This window comes from Camelus dromedarius, chromosome 9, assembly GCF_036321535.1.
Source record: "Camelus dromedarius isolate mCamDro1 chromosome 9, mCamDro1.pat, whole genome shotgun sequence".
NCBI lineage: Eukaryota > Metazoa > Chordata > Mammalia > Artiodactyla > Camelidae > Camelus > Camelus dromedarius.
Window position 1 is genome coordinate 69,616,569 of NC_087444.1, and position 26,475 is coordinate 69,643,043.

At 54.0% G+C, this 26,475-nt stretch overlaps 2 protein-coding genes across 4 annotated transcripts; both read right to left on the reverse strand.

Annotated features, from left to right (window-relative positions):
- Positions 1 to 4,463: 4,463 nt before the first annotated feature.
- Positions 4,464 to 18,193, reverse strand: TGFB1 (transforming growth factor beta 1). Of its 2 annotated transcripts, none has more exons than XM_010985237.3 (7): positions 16,915 to 18,193; positions 13,767 to 13,927; positions 12,399 to 12,516; positions 10,709 to 10,786; positions 10,307 to 10,457; positions 5,455 to 5,608; positions 4,464 to 4,957 (listed from the first exon to the last, which is right to left on the reverse strand). In XM_010985237.3, the coding sequence occupies exons 1-7, from the start codon at positions 17,267 to 17,269 to the stop codon at positions 4,799 to 4,801; spliced, it is 1,176 nt and encodes a 391-aa protein (XP_010983539.2). In that variant the 5' UTR covers positions 17,270 to 18,193; the 3' UTR covers positions 4,464 to 4,798. The 2 variants fall into 2 exon arrangements, with proteins under 2 accessions (XP_010983539.2, XP_031314615.1); XM_031458755.2 differs by having other exon boundaries at positions 10,307 to 10,454; positions 16,915 to 18,192.
- A 575-nt stretch (positions 18,194 to 18,768) lies between these two features.
- Positions 18,769 to 25,669, reverse strand: B9D2 (B9 domain containing 2). Of its 2 annotated transcripts, none has more exons than XM_010985238.3 (4): positions 25,479 to 25,669; positions 24,938 to 25,029; positions 21,971 to 22,096; positions 18,769 to 19,370 (listed from the first exon to the last, which is right to left on the reverse strand). In XM_010985238.3, the coding sequence occupies exons 1-4, from the start codon at positions 25,511 to 25,513 to the stop codon at positions 19,057 to 19,059; spliced, it is 567 nt and encodes a 188-aa protein (XP_010983540.1). In that variant the 5' UTR covers positions 25,514 to 25,669; the 3' UTR covers positions 18,769 to 19,056. The 2 variants fall into 2 exon arrangements, with proteins under 2 accessions (XP_010983540.1, XP_010983541.1); XM_010985239.3 differs by having other exon boundaries at positions 25,458 to 25,663.
- Between the last annotated feature and the right edge of the window lie 806 nt (positions 25,670 to 26,475).

Consider the following 26,475-nt stretch of genomic DNA (forward strand, 5'->3'; position numbering starts at 1 on the left):
CCACCCCCCACGTCTGACACCTCTGTGTGTCCTGCCAAGGCTGAAAATGCCTGCCTGCTCTTCTTGTCCCCTCCAACGGCCTGCCCCGCTGTCGCTGTCCCTTCTCCCTGCTGCTGTCTCCTCTCCTCTGCCTCTCCCCCAACGCCTGCCCCGTCATCCCTTTCATTCTGTCTCCGCACCTCTCTGGCTGTCAGTGTTTCCCCATCACTTTTCATCTCCCCTCTCTGAGCCCCTTCTTTTTTCCCCCTCGTTTTGCCAGGGCCTCTCCCTGCTTGTCATTCCCTCCCTCTGGATCTCTGAGCTTCCAGCCCCACTTCCCCATGCCATTCTGTCGGAGTCCCCCATCCTCCTCTCGTCTTCACCCTCTTTTTTTCCTACTCCTCTCCCTGCTGTCTCTTGGCCCACCCCCTGTCTCCCATCTTAGCCACTCTCTGTCTCCCAGACCCTGGGAAACCCAGTGGGGATGTCCAGGTCAATGGTTCACTGGTGGCCCGTGGGAGCCCAGAATGAGGGGTCGCCACCTCGCCCCCACCCAGCGAGGCTGCGGCCTGTCTGGCCAGGAGGAAGTGACTGTGCTGTGGCCTGGTCACCCCCGCCCCCAGGACCTGCCTGGCTGCTGCCGCCCCCGGGCTGGGGCCCAGTAAACACAGCCGCCGGCAGCCTGAGATATTTATACCGAGGTCCGGGCGTAGGTCCAGTGCCCACCACAGCCCCTGCCCTGCCCTGCCCGCTACAGCCAGCCCCGAGCCAACGTGGCACCAGCCAGCAAGGGGACGCACCGCAGACACAGCCTCCACTCAGCAGGGAGGCGGTCGCTGGGGATTCCAGCGGCCTCACTGGGGACACAGGATGCCCCCTTCCCAGGAAACACCAACACAAATGCAGCCCCACACGTGCAGCTGCTCATGAACGGGAACGCTCACTCGCCCTGCAGAAAACTCAAAGGTGATAGAGCAAAATAGAGTCCCACACAACTGCTCACATACTGAAGTCATCAGCCCACAGGTGGGGATACAAAATGCAGACAACCACCTGCTCACAGACACCCGCTGAGGCTGAGAGCACCAGTCCAGGAGGTAGACACGCACTCACACAAACACACTCGGAGGAGGACAGCAAGCATATGGGAGACACACCCCATAGACACACAAACATGCTCAGAATACCGGCAACACACACACTGATCACGTAAAGGTAACCCAGATTCTGCTTGCCCACAGACACAAACACACACAACTGTCACACACACGCACTGAAAATACAGCTGAAGCAGGAAACAACACACACACACACACAGCGCCTCCTGGAAACACACTTCTCACAGACGCATAGAAATACATAGAAAACACCCACACTTCTAATTTCCACTAAGAACGCACATATTTACACCCAGAGAAGAGCAAGGGTGTTGGGGGGAAATTCAGACACAAAACACACCCCAGGGATACAGCCCGTTCATACACACAGACTAGCTTAGGACACAGAACCCAGAGAGCACACCAGCTTGTACAGCAGAAACAAAACACAGGTGCATGCACCAGAAATGCAACACACATACACACATACACAGAGCTGAACACGTGCTGGGACACATTCATTGAAATCCCCGTCCATCCATATCCAACATAGCTGGAAGGCACCCAGCTGGTGGGTTAGAGACCCCCATAGTGGAGACACAAAATTCACACCACAAAGTTTGCAGGGACACACGCACACAAAGGGATCCTGAATACATTCCAATTCACATTAGAAACAAACAAAAGACATCAACACTCTGGGTGTCCAGAGATCTAGAGGAAAGGGGGCTTTCTCCCCCTCCTCCCCCATCTCCTCCTGCCTTTCTCGCTCTCACGTTGACCCCGTCCTGGGCCTGTCTGGGGGAGGGGGCAGGAAGGCCTGAGCTGGCCTCCCCGGCCCTGCTTCCTGCCCCGTGAGGGCTGGACGGAAAGCTGGGGCTCCAGCCGGAACCCAGGCTCCCCCCACGACTTCCCTCCCTGCCCCGGGCTGCCCGCAGAGGCGGGGGAGGGGACGGGGGCGTCCCGAACCCCCGGTCCCGGCCCCGCAGTCGGCTGGGGACCGAGGCTGCCTCATCCCGACTGGGCCCGGCCTCCCCACGGGGCCAGGGTCCGGGGGTGGCCGGGAAGGTGCTGAGCCCGCAGGTTTCCCTGCCCCCGCCGGCCTCCCGGGCAGGTGGGCGGGGTGCGCCCCGAGGGCGGGGCCGGGGCTCGGCGACCGCGGGAGTGCGCGCCCCGGTGTGCGGCCGGGACTTGTCCTCGGCCAGGCGCGAGCTGGGCGTGTGAGGGCCGCGGCCCCGGAGGTGTGTCTGGGTGTGGGGGACTCTCCGTCTGGGACCCGGGGTGTGACAGGGCGTCTGGCTATGACGGGCCGGCTGCCGTTGGAGGGCCGAGGGGGAGTCCCCGGGCCTGAGCGCGCGGGGCCGGCAGACATCAGACCGTGGGCACGACGGCCCGGCCGTCTGTGCGATCCTGACGTGTCAGATCTCCGTGTGTGGTGTGTGTCTGGGTGCGGCTGTGACGTGCCAGGTCGTGTGCATGCACACTGCCTGTTGTGACCGTGACCCTGCGGAGGATGTTTGTGTAACTGCTGGTGTGTCCCCGGCCGGAGCCTCTGTTTCATTTCCTGACGGGGCTCCGATGCAGTGAGGAGTGTATGTGTGGCACACTGCCCCTGAATCCACGTCTGCTCCTGTGGCCATTGTGACTGATCCTACAGCATGTACTTGTGTGGCTGCCTTTTGCCGTGTCCCAGCCAAGGCTCCAAGGCTGGGCTGTGTGCATGTAACAGGGCAGCACGGGTCCCATGCCACCAGGTGTCACAGTTCATGTGTCATGGGTCCTGCATGAGTTTGCATGTGTCCATTGTGGCTCTGAGAGGTGAAAATGTTTGCATGGCCGTGGGACACTGTCCACATTTGAACCTCTATGTGAGTGTGAAGGCGTGCTTACCTGTGCTGAATCCTCACGGGGCTGCAGTGACTGCAGTTCATCTCCACACAAGAGGCTAGTGACAACAGCAGCATGTCCTTGAATAGTGAACTCCTTCTGCCCCCACCCCACCTGGCTCTCTGTGGCTCCCAGACCCGAAGCAGGGGTGGCCACATTTCTACCCTTGGCCTGGGCTGGGCTGGACTCAGAGCCCAAGGACAAAGGACCCTCAGCACTCACACCATCCTCGCCCAGGGCAATCACTGGGCAAAACAGGTCAGAGCCACGGACCCAGGAGGGCAAGGGGAGAGATGGGAGGAACTGAAACCAGGAAGGAAGAGACGAAACTGGGAGGCCAGACAAAGAGGAAGCAGGAGAGAATTTACCAGCAAGACCCCAGCAGATAAGAAACGCAGCAGAGGGAAACCCACCCTGGCTCAGGGTGCTGTCATTTCTCTCCTGGACAACTGGTCTCCCTGTAGTCCCCCCTGGCCCCATTCAATCTACTCTCAACCATCATCCAGAAGGACTGTCTGAGCACCTAAGTCAAATCACATCCTTCTGTTCAAAATCCCGTCATGGCTCCTGCCTCCCTCAAGGTATAAGTTTTCACTTTCCCACAGGCCTGATGTGGTCTAGAAGGCAGAACCAGTGCAGAAGTTGTGTGCATAGACCCTCAACTCCAGCTGCCTGGGTTCGAATCCCAGCTCTGCTGCTTGCTAGCTATGTGACCTTAACAAGTAACTTAACCTTCCTCTACCTCAGTATTCCCATCTGTGGAGTGGGGAGGAAATGGTCTCTATAGCAGGAGTTGGTAGACTTTCTATCAAGGGCCAGACAGTAAATATTTTTGACTTTGCATACAGTTTCTGCCCTTGCATAGACAATACAATACATAAACAAATGAGCATGGCTGTGCTCCAATAAAACCTCATTTACAGAAACAGGCAGTAGGTCAGAATTGGCCTGCAGGCAGTAGTTTCCCAACCCCTGCCCTGTTGGACTCTGGGGAGAATGCCTGAGCTAGTAGCTCCATACCTGGTGTGGAGAATTGTTATTACTTTCTGGCCTGTGAGTGATACTATCTGACTCAGATCCCAACACCCTTCCCCTTGCCCCTCCCTTCCAACCACACTGGCTTGTTTCCTGCCTATGTAGCTCACCCCAAGTTCATCTTCAACTCCAGACCTTTGCTTTTGTCCTCCTACCAAGAACACCCTCCCCCACTCTCCCCCAGGTTGTCTTCTTGGCTTCAAGTCCCCAAGGCCACCTCCTCCAAGAAGCCCTCCCTCCTCCCCAAAGCCATCTCTCACCCCATCTTGCTTCCCTGTCTTCGTCTAGCTTTACTATGTCTGTCTCCTCCCCAGAAAGTAGGTTCCTAATGCGCAGGAACTATTCCCTTAACCTTTCTGTGCTTCAGTTTCCTGAACTTTAAAGTGAGTGTTATCAAAGTCCTTTGTCTCAGAGCTTTGTTATAGTGGTTAAATGAGTTAATTAATATAAGACACTTAGAATAGAGTCCAAGGTGCTTAATAAATCTAACCAGTGTTCACCATGAGTTCTTGGAAAATAACAAGTGCTCAGGAAGTGTTTATGTGAGGAGCGGAAAATGAATGGTGGAGAGACATGAGGAGGCAGATGGGGGAGGGGAGGGTCCGGGAACGTCGGAAGGGAGACCCCAGTCAGGCGCCCAACGACACAGAGACACAGTCCTCTCTCCACCTTTAATGGACCCCAGGTGGGCTTGGGGCGCGGTGTCCTTAAATATAGCCCCAGTGAGGCTGTCGGGGGTGGGGCCGGGCCTGCCGGGGTGGGCGGGGCCTGTGGGGCGGGGCCTGAGGGGAGGCGGGGCTTCAGCTGCACTTGCAGGAGCGCACGATCATGTTGGACAGCTGCTCCACCTTGGGCTTGCGGCCCACGTAGTACACGATGGGCAGCGGCTCCAGGGCCTGCGGTACGCAGCATGGCGCCGCCGACGCGCCAGGGTTGTGCTGGTTGTACAGCGCCAGGACCTGCGGGCGGGTGGCTGGGGTCAGGGTTGGAGGTCGTGGGCCGCAACCTCCCAGCCTCTCCCCATCTCCCTCTGTTTTATCTCATTATGTTTCTTTCTCGTTCCCTGCCTCTCCCCATTTTCCACTCTTGGCTTGTTATCTTAGTGTCTTTCTCTGTCCTTCCATCTTCCTAATTCTCTCTGTCTGTCCCCCTGGCTTTTTCTCTCTCATTCTGTCTCTGTTTCTTTCTCCTCCCACCTCCCCACCTCTTCAGCCTCGCCCAAGTTATCCGTCTCCGTGGATCTCCCCATATCCGTCTCCTCTGCATTGTGTCTCTAACTGCTCAGACCCTGTCTCTTGCTTCCCTCCATTCCTTTACCATCTCCCCTCCAATCTCCCCGTCTCTATTTCTGACTACCATCTCACCAATTCATCTCTGATTTTACCTCTTTTACCCCCTCTCCTCCCTCGGTTCCTGTTTCCCCCCATCCCACCCCGAGCTGGTACGCCAGACTCACCTTGCTGTACTGCGTGTCCAGGCTCCAAATGTAGGGGCAGGGCCCCAGGCAGAAATTGGCGTGGTAGCCCTTGGGCTCATGGATCCACTTCCAGCCCAGGTCCTTGCGGAAGTCAATGTAGAGCTGCCGCACGCAGCAGTTCTTCTCCGTGGAGCTGCAGGCAGGAGGGAGGAACCCAGGTCAGGTGAGTGGAGGGGCCGCCCCTCCTCCGTGTGTGTGTGTGTGTGTGTGTGTGTGTGTGTGTGTGTGTGTGTGTGTGTGTCTGTGTCTGTGTGTGTGTGTGTCTGTGTGTGTGTATGTTTCACTCTGGCTGCCCCACAACCCCGCACATCTCCATCTTGGTCTCCCTTGCACCCAATGTGATAACAGCAATAGCAGTAATAGTAATGATTATCACTGATAAAGCACTTGCTTTAGTCCAGCACTGCACTAAGGGCATCACATTAACCATTATGTCATGCAATGCTTGAAACAAGCCTGTAAGAAGCCAGATGACTGTCCACAGGGGAAGGCTACATAAATCACGGCATATCCACACACGTGAACATAAAAAATACAATGCAGCTCCATGTGTACTGGCATGTTCTAAGTGTGCAACAATGTCCATTAAAATACTACCACATGCTGGGCTGGGGTCTACTGGGGACTCAGTACAAATGCTTGTTATTCCCACAGAAATCCTCTCTGGCTCTGTTTCTTCACTTCATTCATATGTATGTTCAAATGTCCTCCACTCAGGAAGGCTTAACTCCTAGGACGCCACATGGCATGCAGTAGGTGCTCAAGAAATATCAGTCAAACAAACAAATGTCTTTTCCTCAGAGTCCTTCCTGGGCCATCCTATCCAAAATACCAATCCAAATGATTATGAATTCCATTCAGTGTAAAAACGGCATTTCAGCTATGCAAGAGAATATGAAAATGTCTGCATTTGAAATGGGGCAAATCTTAATACCTGTTGACACTGGATGAGAGTTTACGGGGGTTCATTATACTATCTTGGTTGCTTATGTATACATTTAAATTTTTCCATAATAAAAATATTTAAATCAGAATAGGAAAAATAAATTATCCCAATGATTTCTTTCTTTCTTCTTCCTCTGATTTATTTTCCTTCTTAGTACTTATTGCCACCTGCTCTTTTATTAGAGACTGATTTGTTTACCTGCTCATTGTCTGTCTTCCTCTGAGGACAGGACTTTTTGTCTATTTCATCCCTAAATGTGCTCCCACTGCCTACAACAGTGCCTGGCACACAACAGGTGCTTAGCAATTATTGGCTGTATCAGTTAACTGATCAAAAGGTTAGGTTTTTAAAAAGGACACTGGAAAGTGGTGGTGTGTAAAACTCAGCTATTCTGGACTCATGATTTCTGTCCCAGGCTCAGATGTGAAAGTCAGTCCTCCTCAGTCTGGGGCCCAGGCTTCTGCTTGCCTGGAAGGAAATATGGGATTTTATGTGCTGGCCTCCAGGACCATGGTTGAGATGGGTAGGGAGCTTGGCTAAAAAGCCTGACTCATGGGCAGCTGGGAACACTTTATATTCCATGTTCATAACAGGTGAAAGAAACATTATGCAAAGTTACAGGTACAATATGATCCAAATTCTGTTTTGAATAGAAGGACTAGAAGGCAATATATTAAAATGTTGACAGTGACATTTGATATCTGGCAACGTGATAGGGGATATCTTTCCAAATTCCCGATAGTGAGTATGTGTTACTTTTAGAACCAGAAAATAAAAATTAGGGGGTAGAGGTATAGCTCAGTGGTAGAGTGTGTGCTTAGCATGTGTGAGGTCCTGGGTTCAATCCCCAGTACCTCTGTGGAAAAATAAAAGAAAAGAAAAATTAAAAGAAAGAAAATGTAGTACACTTCCCACTCCCCTGAAAAAAGAGACTCTACCATTTGGACAAAATAAAAACATATATGGATATGTGTGAGTGTGTCATGCTGAGACTCTCAGGAGGGAGACATAAATGTAATAAAAGCTTCTACAGAGGGGCCTGGGGGTCAGGGCTGGAGGGTCTCTGAGTATCCTTTCTAGGTTTGGTCCATGTGCATGTATTTTCCTACTCAAAAATCAATAGAGAACTAATAAATTTCAAAACCCTACAAGGCAGGTCTTATTATTATTCCCATTTGAAGGATGAAGAAACTGAGCCTCAGAGAAGGGGGTAAGGTGTGTCTGCTCATATGCAGCCTGTACGTGTGGAGCTCTGGGCCAGTTCACAGCTAACTCTGTGCCACCCAGGAGTTTGTGGTCTCATGTACCAGTGCAACCATGTCAGCTCAAGCAGAAGGGGAGAGGCGATGCCACAGGACCTCCCAGGGCAAGACATGGCCTTTCTGGGAGCCACATGGTCCTGAGAAGAAAGTTAGAAAACTGAGGTTCCTGTGAGCTCAGCCTGGTCCCTCCCTAGTCTAATTGGGACCCAGTTCCCCCATCTGTACAAAGATGCGAGAGACGCTGGATCAACTAAGATGCTGTGAAGGGCCCGGAAGGCATCAGGAAGTCCATGTACGGGCTCAGGGAGGGGCATATGCCCCCATATATAGGCATATTTCTTGGGGAAAGGTTCCTGGCTTTTGGCTTCTCAAGGGGGGCCTTGACTCACAGAAAGGGAAGAACCACTGTCCAGAATAATCTCGCATTTCTGGTTCAGCTCTGGCCGGGGTGCTGAGGTCCTACAATGTGAACAGTGTGTGATTCTATTATCCAACTCAGCTGTTCTCCACGTGGGGTTCCTGGAGCAGCGGCAGCATTGCCTGGGAACTTGTGGGAAATGCTAGTTCTCGGGCCCCACCCCAGACCCACTGAATCAGAAACAGAGGGTGGAGGTGGGGGACAGCAGGACACATTTAAAAAGCCGTCCAGATGACCCTGAGACAGTATCTAACCCGTTTGTTCTGTGCATGCCTGGATCCTGCTGCCTGGGATACAAACGGTCCGGGCCCTTGCAAAGCTCTTGCCCAGCAACTCTGCCGTCCAGTCTACCAGAACCCAACAGGGCCTGATGAGTAAAAGAAACCCACTGGGGGCCCCAGGGTGGGCAGAAGGGGCCTCCTATCCAACTGGATGTTGGGGAAAGGGTCAGGGAGGCTCCCCAATAGAGATGGTATTTATGCTAAGAATAACATTATTGCGGAAAGCCTCAAACATACACAAAAGCAGAGACTATCACGTTGAACCTTGGTGTCTCCATCACCCAGCTTCAGCAATCCTCAAGTCACCACCAGCTTCACTGTGTTTCTACTCTTATCCACTTTCTCTCCCCCAGTGAATGATTTTGAAGCCCACGTCATCCACCATATCATTTCAGTCATAAATATTTCAATACGGATCTCTGAGAAAATCAGGACTATGTTAAAACACCACATAAGAAAAACTAACAATTCCTTGATATCATCAGATATCTAGTCAGAATTCACATTTCCCCAACTGCCTCATAAACATCTTTCAATAAAATAGTCCGCATAAATAAAGATCTAAATAAGGTCTACACATCGCGATTGGTTGATTCACCTTTTAAGATTCTTTCTAAAATCTATGGAACCGTCTCTGTATTTCCCCCCTGTGTGTTGTAGTTGTTGGAGAAATTGGCTCAAGTTTCCCACACTCTAGATGTTGCTGGCTGCATGCCCATGGTGGTGGCTCACATGTTCCTCTGGTTTCTGGAAACTTGGGAGTTGGATCTACCGTCTTGATCAGCTCCAGGTTTGATTTTTTGGCCAGACTTCCTAACTGACATTTTGTCCCTCGCGTGGTTGGCTGCCTCTCTCTGTAACGTTATTAGCTGTTGGCAATCAAGACCTCAATCCATGCATTCACTCACAGGGTTGCTAGGCTGAGGGTAGGATCTGGTGGTGAAGAAGCTTGGGAGCAGAGATGACTCGCCAGCGGGAGAATTGCATGCAACAAAGCCCAAAGGCATCATCAAAATATGAAGCAGGGGAGGACCAAGGTCAGACTATCATTCTAAATTAGCAACATTCTACTCTGAATTTCAACATTCTAGGACTACAACTTTTCAATTTTCCTAGATTACCATACACCAGCATCTCAAGATTCTAGATACAACAGCTTTCCAACTTTCTAAGATTCCCACATTCCAACTCTCGAGGATCTTGGCATGTCTGAATTCCAATATTTCAAAACTACATTCCAACATTCCACAGTTCTGAACCCATCACTCAAGAGGTCCAAGCTGCCACTTTCTAAGATCTCAGCCTTCCAAAATTCTAACAAGATTCCAGCACTGAGTCCCAATATTCTAGGTTACCAATATTCCACTTTCTCCAACTCCAACATTTGTGGATGCTAATATTTTAACACAGGATTCCACTATTCTGGGCCCAATATTCAAGGACTCCTATCTGCCAACACTGGAGACTCCAGTCGGACAGTGGGCAATCCTCCGATTCTGGATTCCGAAGTTCTAGGATTCCAACATGCCTTGAGTCCAACATTCTCAGATTCCAATAATTAACATCGAATTCTAACATCCTAGAATTCCCAACATTCTAGAACCAACCCCTACCTGCCAACAATATAGGAATCTAACATGGCGACGTTCTAATATTGAATTCCCACTTTCTTGGTGTTCAACATTCTAATGGTCTCTGATTCCAACACACTAGCAAGAAAGCAAGCTGATCTCAACAATCGAGGACTTCCAGTTCACACATTCAGCATCCTAGGCCTCAGACCTCACCCCCTGAGCCCTCCAGGCTGAAGGAGATGCCAGCCCAAGCACAGCACCAGGCAGGTGCCCAACCTGCGGTGCCTGCTCAGCAGATGTCCAGAAGGTCTCCAGCCCGGAAGGCCTCCGTGAAAGGCTGCAAGGTTCACCTGAAGCAGTAGTTGGTGTCCAGGGCTCGGCGGTGCCGGGAGCTGTGCAGGTGCTGGGCCCTCTCCAGCGGAGTGGCCATGAGGAGCAGGAAGGGCCGGTTCATGCCATGAATGGTGGCGAGATCACCTCGGCGGCCAGAACTGAACCCTGCTTTGGTTTGGGAGTCAGGGGATGGGGAGGGTGGGGGAGACACACACACTCTCAGATGGATGCATGAGTGATAGGCAGGGGCAAGAATACACACACACATGCACATACGCACACACACACACACTCACTTTCTCAGAGAGGTGGATGGGTAGGGGGAGCGGTGAGAAGGCAGGGGGAGGGAAGACACACACATACACACACACACATCACTGCTGCTGGGCACAGGGCCGGGCCAGGGAGGTGGGCCTCACCGTTAATGTCCACTTGGAGTGTGTTATCTTTGCTGTCACAGGAACAGTGGGCACTGAGGCGAAAGCCCTCTATTTCCTCTGTGGGAGTGGGGAGAGAGATGCCAGTGTCAGGGGGTGGCCCATCCCAGCCCCTGGGGGAGGAGAAAGGAAATAGCAAACCCCTGGAGTAGGGGTGAGGGGACCTCCTTCCTGCCCTTCCCCTGCCTGTCCTCTCACTGCACCCTCTTGATCCTTCATCCTCCTTCCGGTCTCAGCTCAAATGCCACCTCCTCCAGGAGGCCCTCCAGGACACAGCCCCTCCTCCACTATGACAGAACTTTATTCACAGCACTTACCATCTCTGACATGTGTATTTGGCTATTTAGTTCCCTCATTGTTCTCAGTGGAAAGCAGGATACATGGGGGCAGGGATCCTTGTTTTCTTGCTCCCCGCTGGGCCTGGCCCACAGTCATAAAAACAAACATCTACTGAGTGCACACTGGGTGCCAGACCCTGTTCTAAACACTCTTTGTGCATTATTTCCTTTCATCCTCACCAAAGCTCCCCATTTGACAGACAAGGAAATCAAGGGCTGCAGAGAGGGGGTGACTCTCCCAAACTGGGAGAAGGCAGGGCTGAGGGGCAAGAGCCTGGGCTCTTGTCCCAGGGCAGGACTGGGAGAAAAGTTTCTTGAATGAATGAGTGGAGTGCTTTCCTGAGCTTCTGCTACCTGCTGGGCCCTGTGCTGGGTGCTCTGGACTCAGCAATGACTAAGACTGGCATTTGCCCAGCACCCACCTGCTCCCTAACCCACATCTTTTCACCTGCCAAACCATCACATATCCCGTGAGTCTTGACACAGTCATTCTCACCCAGGACTCATTCCCAGACCCCACCAGATGGGTTTGGGTGCCCACTCTGGGCTCCCACAGCACTTACAGCCTCCCCCATCCCGGCCCTGTTCACTGTGGCCATCACAGCCTGCTAGGTCTTTGGCAAGACTTCCTAGGTGTCCAGAAGTGACTGTGGGTCCCATGAGGGCAGGCCTAGAAGTTGTCATGGTCACTACTGTGTCCCCCACACCACCAGCACAGGGCCAGGCACAGAGCAGGAACTAACTGGTATTTACTGAACGAAGGAATGAATGAGAGGGAGATCAGGAAGGGAGATGTGGGTGCTGCAGACTCAAGCGGGACCGGATAGACTCAAACCTCTTCCTCTCCCTGGACTCAAGGCCTCTGCACAGCCTGTCTCTCTGCCTTGAACACTATTGTGCCTCCTTTCTGCTCATCCCTCAGACACCCTCTTCGATGTCCCCTCCTCCAGGAAGCCCTCCCCGATCTCCCAGGCTGGGTCAGGCACCTCCTCTGGACTCCCCATCCCAGCCCTGCCTACTCTGGGACATTTCTACCTGGTTTTCAGGTCTTCCCTCCAAGTCTTCCCATTCTAGCAATGGACCACGAGCTCCATGAGGGCAAGGATGGGGCTGTTTTGGCCACTGCTGTGACCCCAGCATCACCCAGCACAGGGCAGGTGCTCAGGAAATGGATTAACCATTAATCACTCAGGTTTGAGCGTCTGGGAGGAGGGCCAGGTCTGGGCTCTTTGGCACAAACATGGGATGGAGGGTGCTAGACAGGGTGACCAAAGGACAAACAATGGGGTCAACACCATTACAAAACAGGGGTGGGGCAGGCAAGCGGTCCTCACCTCTGTGGGTCAGCCACTGCCGCACAACTCCAGTGACATCAAAGGACAGCCACTCCGGTGAGTCGCTGGGGGCCAGCAGCCGGTTGCTGAGGTAGCGCCAGGAATCGTTGCTATATTTCTGGAGGACAATGCGTTGAGGGGAGAGACAGTGGGTAGATGCTGCCACACACCACCATGTACGCTGCACCCCTCATTCCATCTGCTCCCCCAAACGGGCCTCCACGCAGTCCCTCAGTCCCCTCCCGGACACCCACACTGAAAGGCCCAACAGGAACCACCCACCCCCACTGCAGCTGGGAGAGGAGAGAGAGCCTCAGGCATGGGGGGTGGGGAAGGTACCTGGGCAGTTCAGCCCCTGCCCCTGACCTCCTGCATAGCCGGGGAAATTCCTCTCCCTCTTTGGCCTCAGTTTCCTCTCTGGTGAAATGCCAGGACCCTTTCAGGTTGGACAGTTCATGATGCTAAGACTCTTCTACAGACATCGTAAGGGTCACTGACTATACAGTTCTGCAAATTTGACCCCCCCCCCCGAATTCTGAGGGTCTGTAACTTTCGAGGGGCTGATGTCAGAAGTCATTCCCTAAGTGCAGTGCTTGGGAACACCCTAAGAATCGCACATTTAATGAGCTGGAGAAGTTCTGTGAGCCTGCTGCTTTACAAACCCAGGAGCTGGACATGCCACAAACCCAGATGTTGCAGATGCCAGACACCCCCGTGGAATGATCCCCTGGAGCTGGCAGCATAAAGCCAAATTCTCTAGACCCCGAGAACTTAACATCAGACAAATTCCCTTCCTGCAGGAGTCTAACATCTACTACTGAATCTAATGCTCCATATGACAGGGATTCTAGGTCACATAACTGTCAAGAGAATCCAGCCCTCCTGGAGGCCCCAGTCCTCCTGGAGACTAAGTCTTCTAGAACAGAGCTATCCAAGAGAACTTTCCACGATGATGGAAATGTTCTTTATCTGTGGTGTCCAAAATAGCAGCTGCTAACCCCATGTGACTACAGGCCACTTGAAATATGGCCAGTGAGACTGAGGAATGGAATTTTTTTTTCTTTTAATTTTAATCAACTTAAACGGACCACATGTGGCTAGTGGTTACTGTATGGGACAGAGCATTTTGAAAGTCTCCAACCTTTCCAGAGATTCCAGCTTCCAAAGCCCTGAGTTCTTAGAGCCCAAATCCTAGATTCCAGCCTTCAAAGTGTTTAGCATCTAGGGCACTAGGAGTCTAAACATTTCAGAGTCCCTTGGTTCCATGGTCTGTGCTTCATCGTCCTTCGGGGTCCATCTATGTGGACCTCGCAGCCACCAGCCTTCCAGCCGCCCCAGCCCAGGCTGCCCCCAGGGCCCCTGTCCCACCTGGTACAGCTCCACGTGCTGCTCCGCTTTTAACTTGAGCCTCAGCAGGCGCAGCTCTGCCCGAGAGAGCAACACAGGTTCGGGTACCGCCTCTCGGACCTCCGATGTGTTAAACAGCATGTATATGCTGTGTGGGCTCCGCTTGATTTTATCATAGATTTCTAGGTGGAAGGAGAGGGGTAATGTCAGGGTTTGGCAGGGGCAGGGGAACTGGCCCACACCAAGTCCAAGAGCTGACAGCCTTGGGGTTGAAGCCCCTGACACCTTTTAGCCGGATGACCTTGGGTGACTGGCTTCTCCTCACTAGGTTTGTTTCCTCCTCTTTAAGCGGGATCCTATTCACCCTTCCTTCCCGTCATCTGGGAAGTGCCCCCTCAGTACAAAGCTGGCACAGGGGTGGGGTTTGCTCTGCTTGCTCAGGCCTCCCCAGCAGTTGGAGCCTCAAATGCAAATTACGTTGCAGAGTAGGGATCAAGGGTATTTGGCTCTGACTGACTCTACTGCCTTCCAGCTCTATGAGCTTGGGCAAGCCACATTCCCTCTCCCAGCCTCAGGTTCCTATTCTTTGTGAAGGATCAATTTGACATCAAGCTCTCTGCCTCCTAACCCAGATTCTCCTAACTGAAGTACTGTGTGACTTTGGGCAAGTGGATTCCTCTCTCTGTGTCAGATTCTCATGTGTAAGGCAAGGTCTGATTGCAGGACGACAGTGTGAGATAAGTGAGACAAAGCAAGTCACACAAGATCTGCACACAGTGGTCACTCTAATGTGTTCAACAACCCCTTGAGGAAGATACTATTATTATACCCATTTTATAGATGGGGAAACTGAGGCCCAAAGAGATGAAGCAATTTGCCCAAGGCCACACAGCTAGGAAGCTGCAGAGTGAGGATTCAAACTCAGGCAGTCTGATTCCAGAGGCTGTGCTCTTAACCTCTAGGCCATGCTGCCTCCCTGCTAATGTGACATTCTTCCTCTTATTATTATTATTAATACTAATTGTTTCCGCCCTCAGCTGGTTAAAGAAGGCAAAGTTCATTCTAGGTAGGAATGGCTTCAGGGGTACAGGCAGGGAACACAGAAAATTAGGAAGAGTGTTTCCTGGTCCGGGAAAAATTTGGGCCTGGGAATGAGGGGGCAGGTCAGGAACTCCTAGATCGACCTCTGCAGTGGGAGCGTGGAAATGGTGGCGACATCTGAAGAGAAAGGACAGAGGAGGCCCCTTCTGTGGGCCTCCTTCTTCTGCTTCTCCCCTTCTAGCTAAGCCAGCCCCCGCCCACCACAAATAAGCCCTATCTCGGTCCAGGGGTTACTCAGCAGACCCCAAAGGAAGCCCAGGCCGGGAGACAGATAGGGAGGAAGAGAGATAGAAGGGGTAGGAACGGTCAGAGGGAGAGATGGAGAGTTGGGCATGGAGGAGAAAGGGATAGAGAGAGAGAAAGAGATGGAGAGAGAGAAACTGGGAGACCCAGACAGGGACAGAGAGAGTAACGGGGATGCGAAAGAAACGGCAAGGCAGAGATGGGAGACAGAGACACAAGAGATGGAAGACATAGGGTTTGGGAGCAAGATGGAGGCAGAAGAGGGTTGAAGGTATCAGTGTTGAAAAAAATTTCTACCACGAAAGTGAAGCGACCAAGGAAAAGGTGAAATGGAGATGCGGGTGGGTAGGGACATCATTTGGCTGAAGCCGCAACTGGGCGCACAAATGGGCCAGAGACCCGTAAGTGCACTGCCCAAGAAGGAAAGTGAAAGAAAGCAGGGGGGTGGCACCCAAGTCTCGGGGCCACGCGGGACGCCTGGGTCCCCTCGCGGGCGCCGACGGGGCGGGCCCGACGATAGCCCCGCCCAGAGCTGGGGGTGAAGAGGGCGGGAGAGGCCGCCGCCGCGAGAGCGGGGACCGGACCTGCCTCGTCTCGCCCCAGGCTCCGCGCGCGATCCCCGCCCCTCGAGGCACGGGAAGGAAAGGGAAGGGAGGGAGGGCGAGGCGGCCGGACGCTGGGGTTTCCCCAGCCTCCCAGGGAGGAACTAGGAGTTTGGGGTCCAGGCTTTCAGCATTTAGCTCTGCGGGGTCCTCCTGCCCCCTTCCGGAAGCGGAGGCTCCTCCCCCCGCGCGTGGCACCCACGTGGGGCTTCCTCACTCCTACCAGCTCTGTTTCCTCGCCCGGGTCTTGTAGAGTCGCACCCACCCACCTCTCCCGCTACGATTCAACTCCTCACTCAGCCATCTCCCTTCCATTCTGCCGGGGCCGGGGCGGGGGTGGGTCGCAGCTCCCAGCATGGCAAGGTCCATCTCTCCTCTGCTGCCTCCCAGGCCCACCTTTCCCACGCTTGTCTCCCCTTTCCCTTCCCAAGCACGACCCAGTATTCTAGGGTCATAAGTTTCCTGGGGCTCGTTTCCTCCACTGGGCTTCCTCCTCTCTCGTCTCAGAAATACTCGGGAGCACCTCCTGGAGCATCCCTCGCACCCGCCTAGGGTCTCCGCTTCTCTCCCGCTAGCTTCCCCCACCCTACAACCTCGCGCCCCCTTTCTACCCCGCATTTATCACCCCCTCCCCGCCTTTCTCTAAGCCCTCCCCTAATTTCGCGTGTTTCTCGAGCCCTGTGCAAGTGGATCCTCTCTGCACTTTCCTGGCACCTCCGAGCTTACACCTAGTTTTCCTGTCCTTCTTGAATCTTCCCGCCTCACGACCCCTGGGCTCTGGATCAGCTTTCCCCACTACCTCTCCTTTCCCAAATGCTGGGGTCCTCGCTTCTCTCAAAGCGGGCCCCCTCTCTGCAGCCCCCACCCCATGACCCCTGCATTCCAGTGCACCCTGCTAGGGGAAGTCTTTTTCTACACCCCTTCCCTCCTACCCTCTAATTGCTTCGCGTCTCTCCTAAGGGACTCCCCCTACGACCCACATGTTCCTGTCGCCTTCTAAAAGTGGTCCACTTCTCTCACTGTCTCCTCTTCAAGCCCAGATACCTGGGGGGTAGGGAGATCAGCCCTATCTTCTTTGGAATCCCCCACCCACGTTCCCGGCTTCCCCGGGGGTCCTCTTCCTCCAGCCAGTCTCCCCTACGGGTAATTTCCTCCCCGCGACCCCTGCACTCCGGCGCCCCCTGGGGGCTCCCCTCCAGGGTCCCCTGCCCCTCCAAGCTCACTGTCGCCGTTTTCCACCATTAGCACGCGGGTGACCTCCTTGGCGTAGTAGTCCGCCTCTGGCTCGGGCTCGGGTTCGGCACTTTCCCCGGCCACCCGGTCGCGGGTACTGTTGTAAAGGGCCAGTACGGCCTCCGGCAGCGGGCCGGGCGGCACCTCCCCCTGGCTCGGGGGGCTGGCGAGCCGAAGCTTGGACAGAATCTGGCCGCGGATGGCCTCGATGCGCTTCCGCTTCACCAGCTCCATGTCGATGGTCTTGCAGGTGGATAGTCCGGCGGCCGGCCGACCAGGCGTCAGCACTAGCAGCCACAGCAGCGGCAGCAGCAGCGGCAGCAGCCGCAGCCCGGAGGGCGGCATGGGGGAGGCGGCGCCCCCCGGCACAGCCGAGAGCGCTAGCCGAGCTGGGGTGGCAAGAGGAAGGCCCCGCCCCGACAGGGGCTGGGGGGTCTCCCGAGAAAAGTAGGAAGGTCTGGGAGGGAAAGTTGAGGCCCTCAGGGAGAACGGAGCGGAGGTGGCGGGGAGGCTTTGATGGGTGGGTTCTTGGTATCCCACGGAAAAAACCGGGATGGGCGAGATCTGGTACCAGAGGTGGGTGGTCTTGAATAGGAAAGCTGAGGCAGGTCTGAAAGAGATCTCGTCTCCTGGATCCCAGAGGAGAAGGGTCCTTGGATGCGCGGGGGCTCAGGAGAGAGGCTGGGAGTTGGGGGGCGTGCAGGGGGGTGCGCCCGAGGTCTGGGGTCAAGTCTTCGTGGGAGTCGGGTTTGCGGCTCCTGAGGGCTGGTCCGGAATGGGGGAGCCTGGGGAACGCCGTGTAGGGGGCAGGGAGGGAGGAAGCGTCCGAGGCGGTGGGGGGTGCGGTCTGGTGTCCCCAAATCCTGCCTCTCGGGGCAGCGCTGCGCAAAGCGGTCGCCGCGCCTCCGGCTCCCAGCGGCAGCGGAAAAGTCTCAAAACTTTTTTTCCTCTTCTCCCAACCAGCTCGTCCCTCCTCCCGCTCCTCCTCCCCCTCCTCCCCGCAGTGGCGGCGGCGGCGGCGGCAGCACCAGCGGCGGGGGCGGCTCGTCTCAGGCTCTGGGGCCTCGGGCTGCTCCTCAGCGGCTTCTTCCTCCGCTCCCGGCTGAGGCCGGCCCCGCGGGCTGCTCCGAGCCGGGGGGTGCCCCGGAGGGGGCGTCCCCCCTGCCCCCGGCCCGGGGCCTCGCTGTCTGGCGGATCCGCGGCGGGAGGAGGAGGGTGGGACGGCCCGGGTCGTGAAGGGCGGCGGCAGCGGCGGCGGGGACCGGCTGGGGCGGCGGGGGGTTTTGAAGCCGCCCCGGCCCCACCCAGGAAGCGCGCGGGGCGGGGGCGGCCCTCAGGGGGAGGGCATGGGGGGGCCGGGCCACCGTCCTCAACTCGCGTGGGCGGGCTCCAAGGGGGGTCTCTTAAGCCCTCGGGGGAGGGGGCGGGCACCCGGCTCCGCCCCACCAACAGGGTGCTGCCTCCTGGCGGCCGAGCGCTACCCAAGCGGGTGACTGTGATGCGTGTAAGCTTCTCGAGCTGCGCGAGGGTCACCGAGAGAATGAAGACCTGGTGGAGAGGGTTCAATCAGAGGATGGGGACACGGTACAAGAAGTCCGAGGAGGTCCACCCGGAGTGGAGAGTGAGGAGGTGGGGCAAAGGGGGAGAGTGTCAGCCAGAAGACAGGGAGCCAGTGGGGCGGGAGCCCCAAGGAATGGGGGCCGTAGGAGCATCACCCAGAGTGGGGAAGGGGTCAGAGGTTGAGGCAGAGGATGGGGTAGGGGGCCTGAGGAAGGAGAGTGACGGTGGGAAGATGGGGCACAGGACATCTGACAGATGAAGAAAGGCAGAAAAGCACCCACTCCTGAAAGAACTGCTCTCCTTTATTGAGCCCTTCCACGAGCAAACAGCTTCTTTGCACTCAACCCACTTTGCACTCAACCCACACAATGACTGACCCCATTTTACAGAAGGGAAAACTGGGAGGGGCAGCCAGTGGGCTTGAGGTGCTAGACAGGACAGAAGCCACACTATGCCTTGGTTGGAGTCAGGTCTGACAGTTTCCAAAGTCCATGCTTCTGACCACTGAGCCATCCTGCCCATCACTGGGTGTCCTGAGATATGGGTGGGGCCAGCTGTTGATGCAGGGTCCTTCAGCATTCGACACCATAGCGGTCGAAGTGGCGGAGCAGCAGGCCCAGCTCAAGGTGCACGGTGCCGCCAGCGGCGGTGTGCAGGCGATAGCGGTCAGCCCCGCTATAGATGGCATCCCCATGCAGCAGCTGAGGCCCGCCACCCACGAAGGCCCTCGCCAGCTGCTCCCGCCAACTGCCCAGGGGTCGCCATGTGGGGCAGTCCAGCTGGTGGGTGCCTGGACTGCTGGGCACATGGCAAAAACCATAGCCTTCAAGCTGGCAGCGGCCAAAACTGTCTTGGGACCACACCTGGAGATGGAGCCGGGGCCAGCCTGTAGGATAGGAAAGAGGGAGGAAAGAAGGGATGGGTGCAGCCCAGTCTCCTGCTCCTGGAGACCCCAGGCCCAGGCATTCCCCTCCAGGTTTCTGCCCCAGCCTCCTCTCTGGACTCCCACCCACACATAGTGGCCAAAGGGATTTTTCTGAATCCATGTTCATCCCTTGCTCAAAACCCTTCCATGATTTCCTACTGCACTCAGTATGAAGTTCCACCTCAACAATTAAGGCCCTTTAGGTCTGGCCTCTGTTAACTTCCCTCTACACAGCCTCCTCTTCCGTGGCCCCATCTCAAAGGAGCCCAGTCCCCAGGTAAATGCTTTGGGCCTTGCCCTGGATGCCTCCCTCCTTCCCTCCCCATGGGCACACCCTGTCCTCTTCTCTGGCCTCGGGGCCTTCTTTCTTGCTTCCTCCAACCCATCCTTCATCTGGCAGCTGGAAGCATCCTTCGCCCCCTTCTATAGGTCTCCCAATTTCCTCACTCTGAACACAGTTCAGCTCCTCAGCCTGGTAGGCAAAGCCCTTGGAGATCAGCCCCATTTCACCCTCCTTTCTGAGTCCCTCTGTGCTCCACCCTGTTTAAGAAGCTGGGGACACAGCAGCAAACAGAGCAGACAAAGATTCCTGCCCTTGTGCAGCTGACATCTTAGACAACGAACACAGTAAATAAGCAAATTATAGGGTATGTTAGATGGTGATAACTGCTCTGGAGAATAATAAGCTGGGTAGGATGGGGGTAGGGATGGAGTTTTAGAAAAACGGTGATCAAAAAAAGGTTCACTGAGGTGACATTTGAGTGAATGAGTAAAGGAGGGACAGGAGTATGGCCGCATGGCTGTCTAGGGAAGAGCACTCCCAGCAGAGGAAAGAGCTAGTGCAAAGGCCCTGAGGTGGAGTTGCCTGGTGGGGCCAACGTGGCTGGAGCAGAGTGAGAGGAGATGGGGAGGGGGTGGTGGTGACAGAACCAGATCGAGCAGGGCCTCGTGACCCACTGTAAGGCTTTACTTTTTACCCTGAGTGAGATGAGGACCACAGAGGGTCCTGAGCAGAGGAGGAATGTGACCTGACTTAGGTGCTCACAAGGGCACAGACTATGGGGGTGGGGTGGGAACACCAGTAAAGACGCTACTGTAATAGGCTGGTGAGAGGTGAGGATGGACAGATCAGGGTGCTGGGGAGAGAGGGGTGGAAGTGGTAGGATTTAGGAAGCATTTCAAAGGTGAAGCTAATAGGACTTCCTGATGGACAGAACTGGAGGGGAGGGCGCTGAGAAAAGAGGAGGCAAGGATGATGCCCATATTGGGAGACTTGGGGTCCTTAAGAGCTGAAAGGTCTGTTGACTGCCTCACCTTCCAATCCATTACCCACAAGGCAGCCAGAAGGATCTTTTATTTATTTATTTGATTTGGTTTGATTTGATTTGGGGGGGGGTAGGTAGTTAGGTTTACTTATTTATTTATTTTTAGAGGAGGTACTGGGCATTGAGCCCAGGACCTTGTGTATACTAAGCATGCGCTCTTCCACTTGAGCTGTACCCTCCCCCCATAGAAGGATCTTTTAAAGGCAAAATCTGACTTTTCAGTCACCTGTGCTGGCTCCCCAGTGCCTTCAGGAGATGGCCTCATCTCTGCAGCCTAGCATTCAAGGCCCTGCATGGCCTAACACCATCCCCTGCCACCTGACTCCTTGCAGTCCTCCTGCTCTCCCTCGGGCCTCCAGATGCTCCTGGCTCACTTTCCCCCTTGAGCCTTCCACGTGTGGCTCTCTGCCCAGAACTCTCTTCCATCCTTCTGTTTTAATAGCTCCTGCTGGCCCTTCACAGTAAAGCTCAAACATTCCCCTCCTCCACGAAGCCCTCCCTGAACTCCCCAGGAGAGTCAGGCGCCTCTTCCGGACTCCCATAGCCCTTCAGGATCCCCCATCTTGGTCCTGCCTACTCTAGGTTCCTACTGTCTGAGGGCAGCTCTGTCTCCCCCAAAGGATGATGAACCATGTGGGGACAGGGCTGGGTGGGACAGGGGCTGTCTCAATCAGACATCTCCCTGGCATCACCTGACACAAGACAGACACTCAGTAAATATTATTTACATTGTAGAAATATATGGCATATTTACCTAGGCTATTTCCTGGAATCCATTCCTCTCTAATGACCCAAATTTTCCGCTAGAGGAGGTTTTCTGATACCTGGCCTCCCCCACATATTCATTTCCCCTCTGAGCATCTGAAGAGCGCTGCCAGCAGAACAGCCACCTGCCCTCACCTCTCTCTCTCTCACACACACATATACACATAAACCCCTCCCAGCTTCCTCCCAATTGAAGACTGTTGTTTGTCTCTGTGAAAGCCACCACCTCTCCCCCTGGCCCTCCCCTTGACCTTGCTCCCTCCACCCCTGGCCTCTGCCCTATTTGGAACACACTCTAGAGTCAGCCTGGGGATGCCTCAGCTCAGCCTCTCCAGGGCCAAGCCTGCCCAGGAAAGGGACCCAAAGGGCATGGGGAACAGGGACAGCACTGGGTGTTCTCAGTCCTGGAAGCATCGGTGCCACTAACCTACCTCCCCTTAGTCTAGCCTGGGGCCCAGGCAGGGAACCTACCTTGAAGGCCTTTGGTGGCAAAGTGCAGGTCGATGGGGTGGGACCAGTAGGCCATGTCCCCTATCTGGGGGGTGTCCACCTGCGTTTGGCCCTCCCGCACACCTGACAGGAGCTTCCATGCTGCCCCTGCAGTGAGAGTCAGGACACAGATGAGGCAGGGCAGGGTGGGAGGCAGTCATCGGAAGGGGATCCCACTGTGGCTGGAGCACCCCATTTCTCCCTGGCATGGCGAGGGGCAAGGGTTGCAAAGTGTGAACTCTGGAGCCAAACGTCTGGGTTCAAATCCTAGCGCTATTCCTCCTGCCTGTGCAACCTTGAGCGAGTTAGCTTTCTCTGCCTCGGTCTGCCCATCTGTAAGGTGGGTGTCACAATAATGCATTCCTCACAGTGTTATGAGAAGATTAAATGAGTTAATAGACACGATGCACTCAGAACAGGGACTAGGTCATAGTGAGTTCTGGACATGTGTTGGGTATCATTTTATTACCATTCTCAGCCCACACTTAGAGGCCTAGTCCAATGATTAAGATGGGCCCAAGGGTGTCCTTCACGAGAAACACAGAGCACATCGAGAAAGGTGCGTCCTAGCAGCAATCCTGAGGGTGAGAGTAAGAGCAAAAAATGCACTCAGTGCTTACTAAATGCCAGACGCTGTGCTAAGCGCTTTAGTAATGAATTCATTTAATCCACCCTCTGGGACTCTTAATCCCCACCCTACCCCTGCTGACAGATTCTCCTCCGGAGCCCACAAGGCCCTGCAAGGCCTGGCCTGTGCCCCTCTTCCTGAACTCATTTCCCATCACTCTCCCCATTCCTCACCGCCCGCTAGGCTCGCCGGTCCTATTTTTGTTCCCCTCCTCAGGGCCTTTGCACTGGCTGTTCCCACTGCGTAGAAAACTCTGCTCCTAGATGTCCCCCTGCCTGGCTTTTTTTTTTTTTTTTTTTTTTGTATTTCATCCTTCAAGGATCAGCTCAGGTGCCACTTTCACAGAGGGGTTCTCCCTCACCCTCCTATCCAAACACCAGTCCCTCTCCCATCATTTCATCTCATTTCTTCCTAGTACCTACCGCTGTCTGTAATCATTGCACTCATGTCTTTATCTGCTTATTTATTTTCTGTCTCCCCTACTGTGAACCCCAGAAGAGCAAGGATCTTGTAAACTACTGGATCCCTGGGGCCTCAAACCCAGATCATGGTACACAGAAAGTGCTCAATAAATGTTCTTCAGACAAATATGTGATCCTAGGAGGTGGGGGCTAATATAATTTTACTGGTAAAGATACAACCTCTGAGAAGGAAAGGCATTTGGCCATTCATTCCACAAATGTTTACTGAACACCTACTCTGTGCCCCACCATGTTCTCCACCCTGGGGCTACAGCAGGACCGCAGCAGACCAAGGTCCCATGGTGGAGCTGATTCAGATGGAGATCTGAGTGATGGCAGAGACCAAAGGACAAATAGTCCCACTTTATAGATGAGGAAACTGAGGCTCCAAGAGGGGAGAGCACTTGCCCAGGGTCACAGAGCTGGTGAATGGTAGGGTACTGGAAATTGAGTTTCTGAGTCCAGAGCCTGCTTCTTATCTGCTCAGCTGGAGGATCTCAGTTTCCCAGGGAATCTCAACCACCACCCTCCCTACCAGTGAAATCACAAAGGACGCAAGGCCTGAAAAGATGATGATGGCAAAAGCCACATGCATTTCATGGGCATTTATCTGTGCATAAATACTGAGGGCTTTACAAACAAGACTCTATCCAATTTTTTCTTTCTTTTTTTTGAGGGGGGGATCCAATTTTTATACAAGCCAGGCAAATACTTACTGGGCACTTAGAAGTCTAGGCCTTTTTCTAACTGCTGTTGATATTTATTTAGTCCTCACAACAATTCCGTGAGGTAAATAGTGTTATTTTTCCCATTGTACAGACAGGGAAATCAAGGCAAAGACAAGTGTCCAAGGTCACATAACTAACATGCAAGAGCGGGTGTTGAACCCAGGCAGTCTGTGCTCTTAACCTCAGCACTCTGCCTCCTCTTAGTTGCTATTTTTAAAAAAAGTTTTTTAAATTGAAGTACAGTCAGTTACAATGTATCAATTTCTGGTGTACAGCACAATGTCCCAATCATACGCATGCATGCATATATGCATATACATACATATATTCACTTTCATATTCTTTTTCATTAAAGGTTATTACAAGAATTTGAACATAGTTCCCTGTGCTATGCAGGAGAAACATTTTTAGCTGCTATTTCCTTCATTTTCAGACAAGGAAACTGAGGCTCAGAGAGATCAAGTTCCAAGGCTCCCAATTAACAGGCAAGGGAGTTCATATTTGAGCCTGGACCTGATGGCCTGTGGCCTTAACCATCACACCATCCCACCACACTGTACTGCCTCTGATGGGGAGACATGAAAATTGGGGCCTGCAAGGTCCCTATTGGGCCTGTGTGGATGGATTTGGATGACTGCCAGAATAGGGTTCCTACATTCTCACAGAGAAATATGAATACAGGAGTGTAGCCTTGCTTCTTAATTCTGAGATGGAAACTTCCATTTTACATTAAGAACTCAATAAATGGAGGCTGTTAAGCAAATAATAAGGATGGGGGAGGCACCCAGGGCACCCCTAATACAGTGAATGCAGTCAAAGAGCTGTCAACTGTTTTGAGGATTGGGAGTATGTGCTGGGGCCGGGTGTGTGTGTCTAGCCTATAGTCCCATATCCTTAGGGAATGTGTGTTGAGAGAGTGGGAGCCAGAGTCCCCGGAGATGGGATGGGAAGGGATAAGAAGGGAGCCTGAGATTAGCATGAACAGAGCGTGGTCACGTTTAGGAGCCCTGAGAGCCGATGGAAGCTGAAGATCCGGGACAGAGTCAAGGAGTCAAAAAAAGAGGGTGTGGCTTCTTTTGTGGGTCTAGACTGGGGGGATCTTGGTGGGGAAATGCACCATGCCCGGGAATACCTGTGTGGACGCCCCACTTGCAGAAAAGGCTACTTTCCGAGAAACCGGTGGCCCCCATGATCTGCCCGATTACGTGCACCTCAGCCATGGCCCTGAGAGGAGAAAAATATTATCATTGCCTTGTGAGAAAAGTGTACAATTATCTCCACCTAACAGATGGGAAAACTGAGGCCCACCAAGTAAGAAGCAATACTTGGGATTCCAAGCTAGTTTTCTCAAACCACGAGGCTGCGGTCTTAATCATGATACTAACTGCCTCTCCAAGACAGCCCCGGAAAAATGAGAGGCGAGAAACGGACCAGCTGAGGAGCTGGCGTCTAACTCAGCCGGCCTCCAAAATAACCTCTTCCTCCCGATCATTGCAGCGGAAAGTCCCGCCCCAGGGCCCATAGCCCCGCACACAAGCACAAAGCCCCGCCTCCTCACGTCGGATCCCTCCCTTCAGATTCATGAGGCGCATGCGTTCTAAGTGCAGGGCACTTTAGCCCCGCCTCTGAGCTAACGCATGCGTTATTCCTACCTCAGAGCACCTAACGGTTACCAGAGGTGAAAGCGCCGGCGACGATTGGAGTTCATGGGCTTGAATGTTTGTCTCTCCGCGGACACTGACCCTCAGGCCTGGCTCGCGCCTCTCCCAAGACCTTCCTGGCAGCGAGAGATCTGAGGGGCCGATCCCTCCGAGGCCGCGCCCGGCTCCCGCCTCCCTGGTTGTTGCTAGGGCGACAGTAGCCTCCGCCCCTGGCCTTGCCCCCGCCCTGCGGGTTGCTAATTGGCCCTAGCGGTCTATGGGGGCGGGGCTGAGATGTGATGGACTTTTTCTCTCCTGGTTTCTCCATTTTGTGACAGGCGTCTGTCCAGCCGCGACCCACGGTTCCGCCATTCGGGGCGTGGCCCTGCTGTTGCCATCTTGAGTGTGGCTGAGGAAGTTTGATCATCAACTGCTTCTCCCAGACACCTTTTTTTTTTTTTTTTTTAACAAAGTAAGCAAGTACATCGATGCCCCGTGCGCCCTAAAACTCTCTTCACAACCAGAACCACAAATCAGAGACTTGAGCCAAAGCCAAGGGGGAATCTCCGTCAGATGGCTGTGTGCATCCTCCGCCTCATAACTAGAAAAAAACCCCAAAACTCATTCAGAGAAGTTGGGGAGGGGGTTCCTTTTTAGAGTTCCCCCAAGCTTCTCAAGGACTGATAAATCCAACTTCCTTCTCAGCAATACTGTCCAGTTCTTCACTGTTAGTGGCGATTCTGAGCAAGGAGTCGGGTATGGGGGAAGGGGTATGAGAAATGAGGAACTGAGGCCCCTTTATCTGCAGAAAATCCTGTTCTTAAAGGCTGAACTCTGTCAGTAACTTGTGACCTTGCATGACTAGGTCTCAATTATCGCATCCATGCAATGGGCACAAGGAGAGTAACTGAGTCAGAAGCACTCATTCTGATTTCCAGAGCAGTGACTTTCCCACCCTTTAAGTCCAACTGAACCTTAGTTCGTGTCTTATTCCTCCAGCCCAAACCAAAAGAGTCCAAAAGGAACTTTT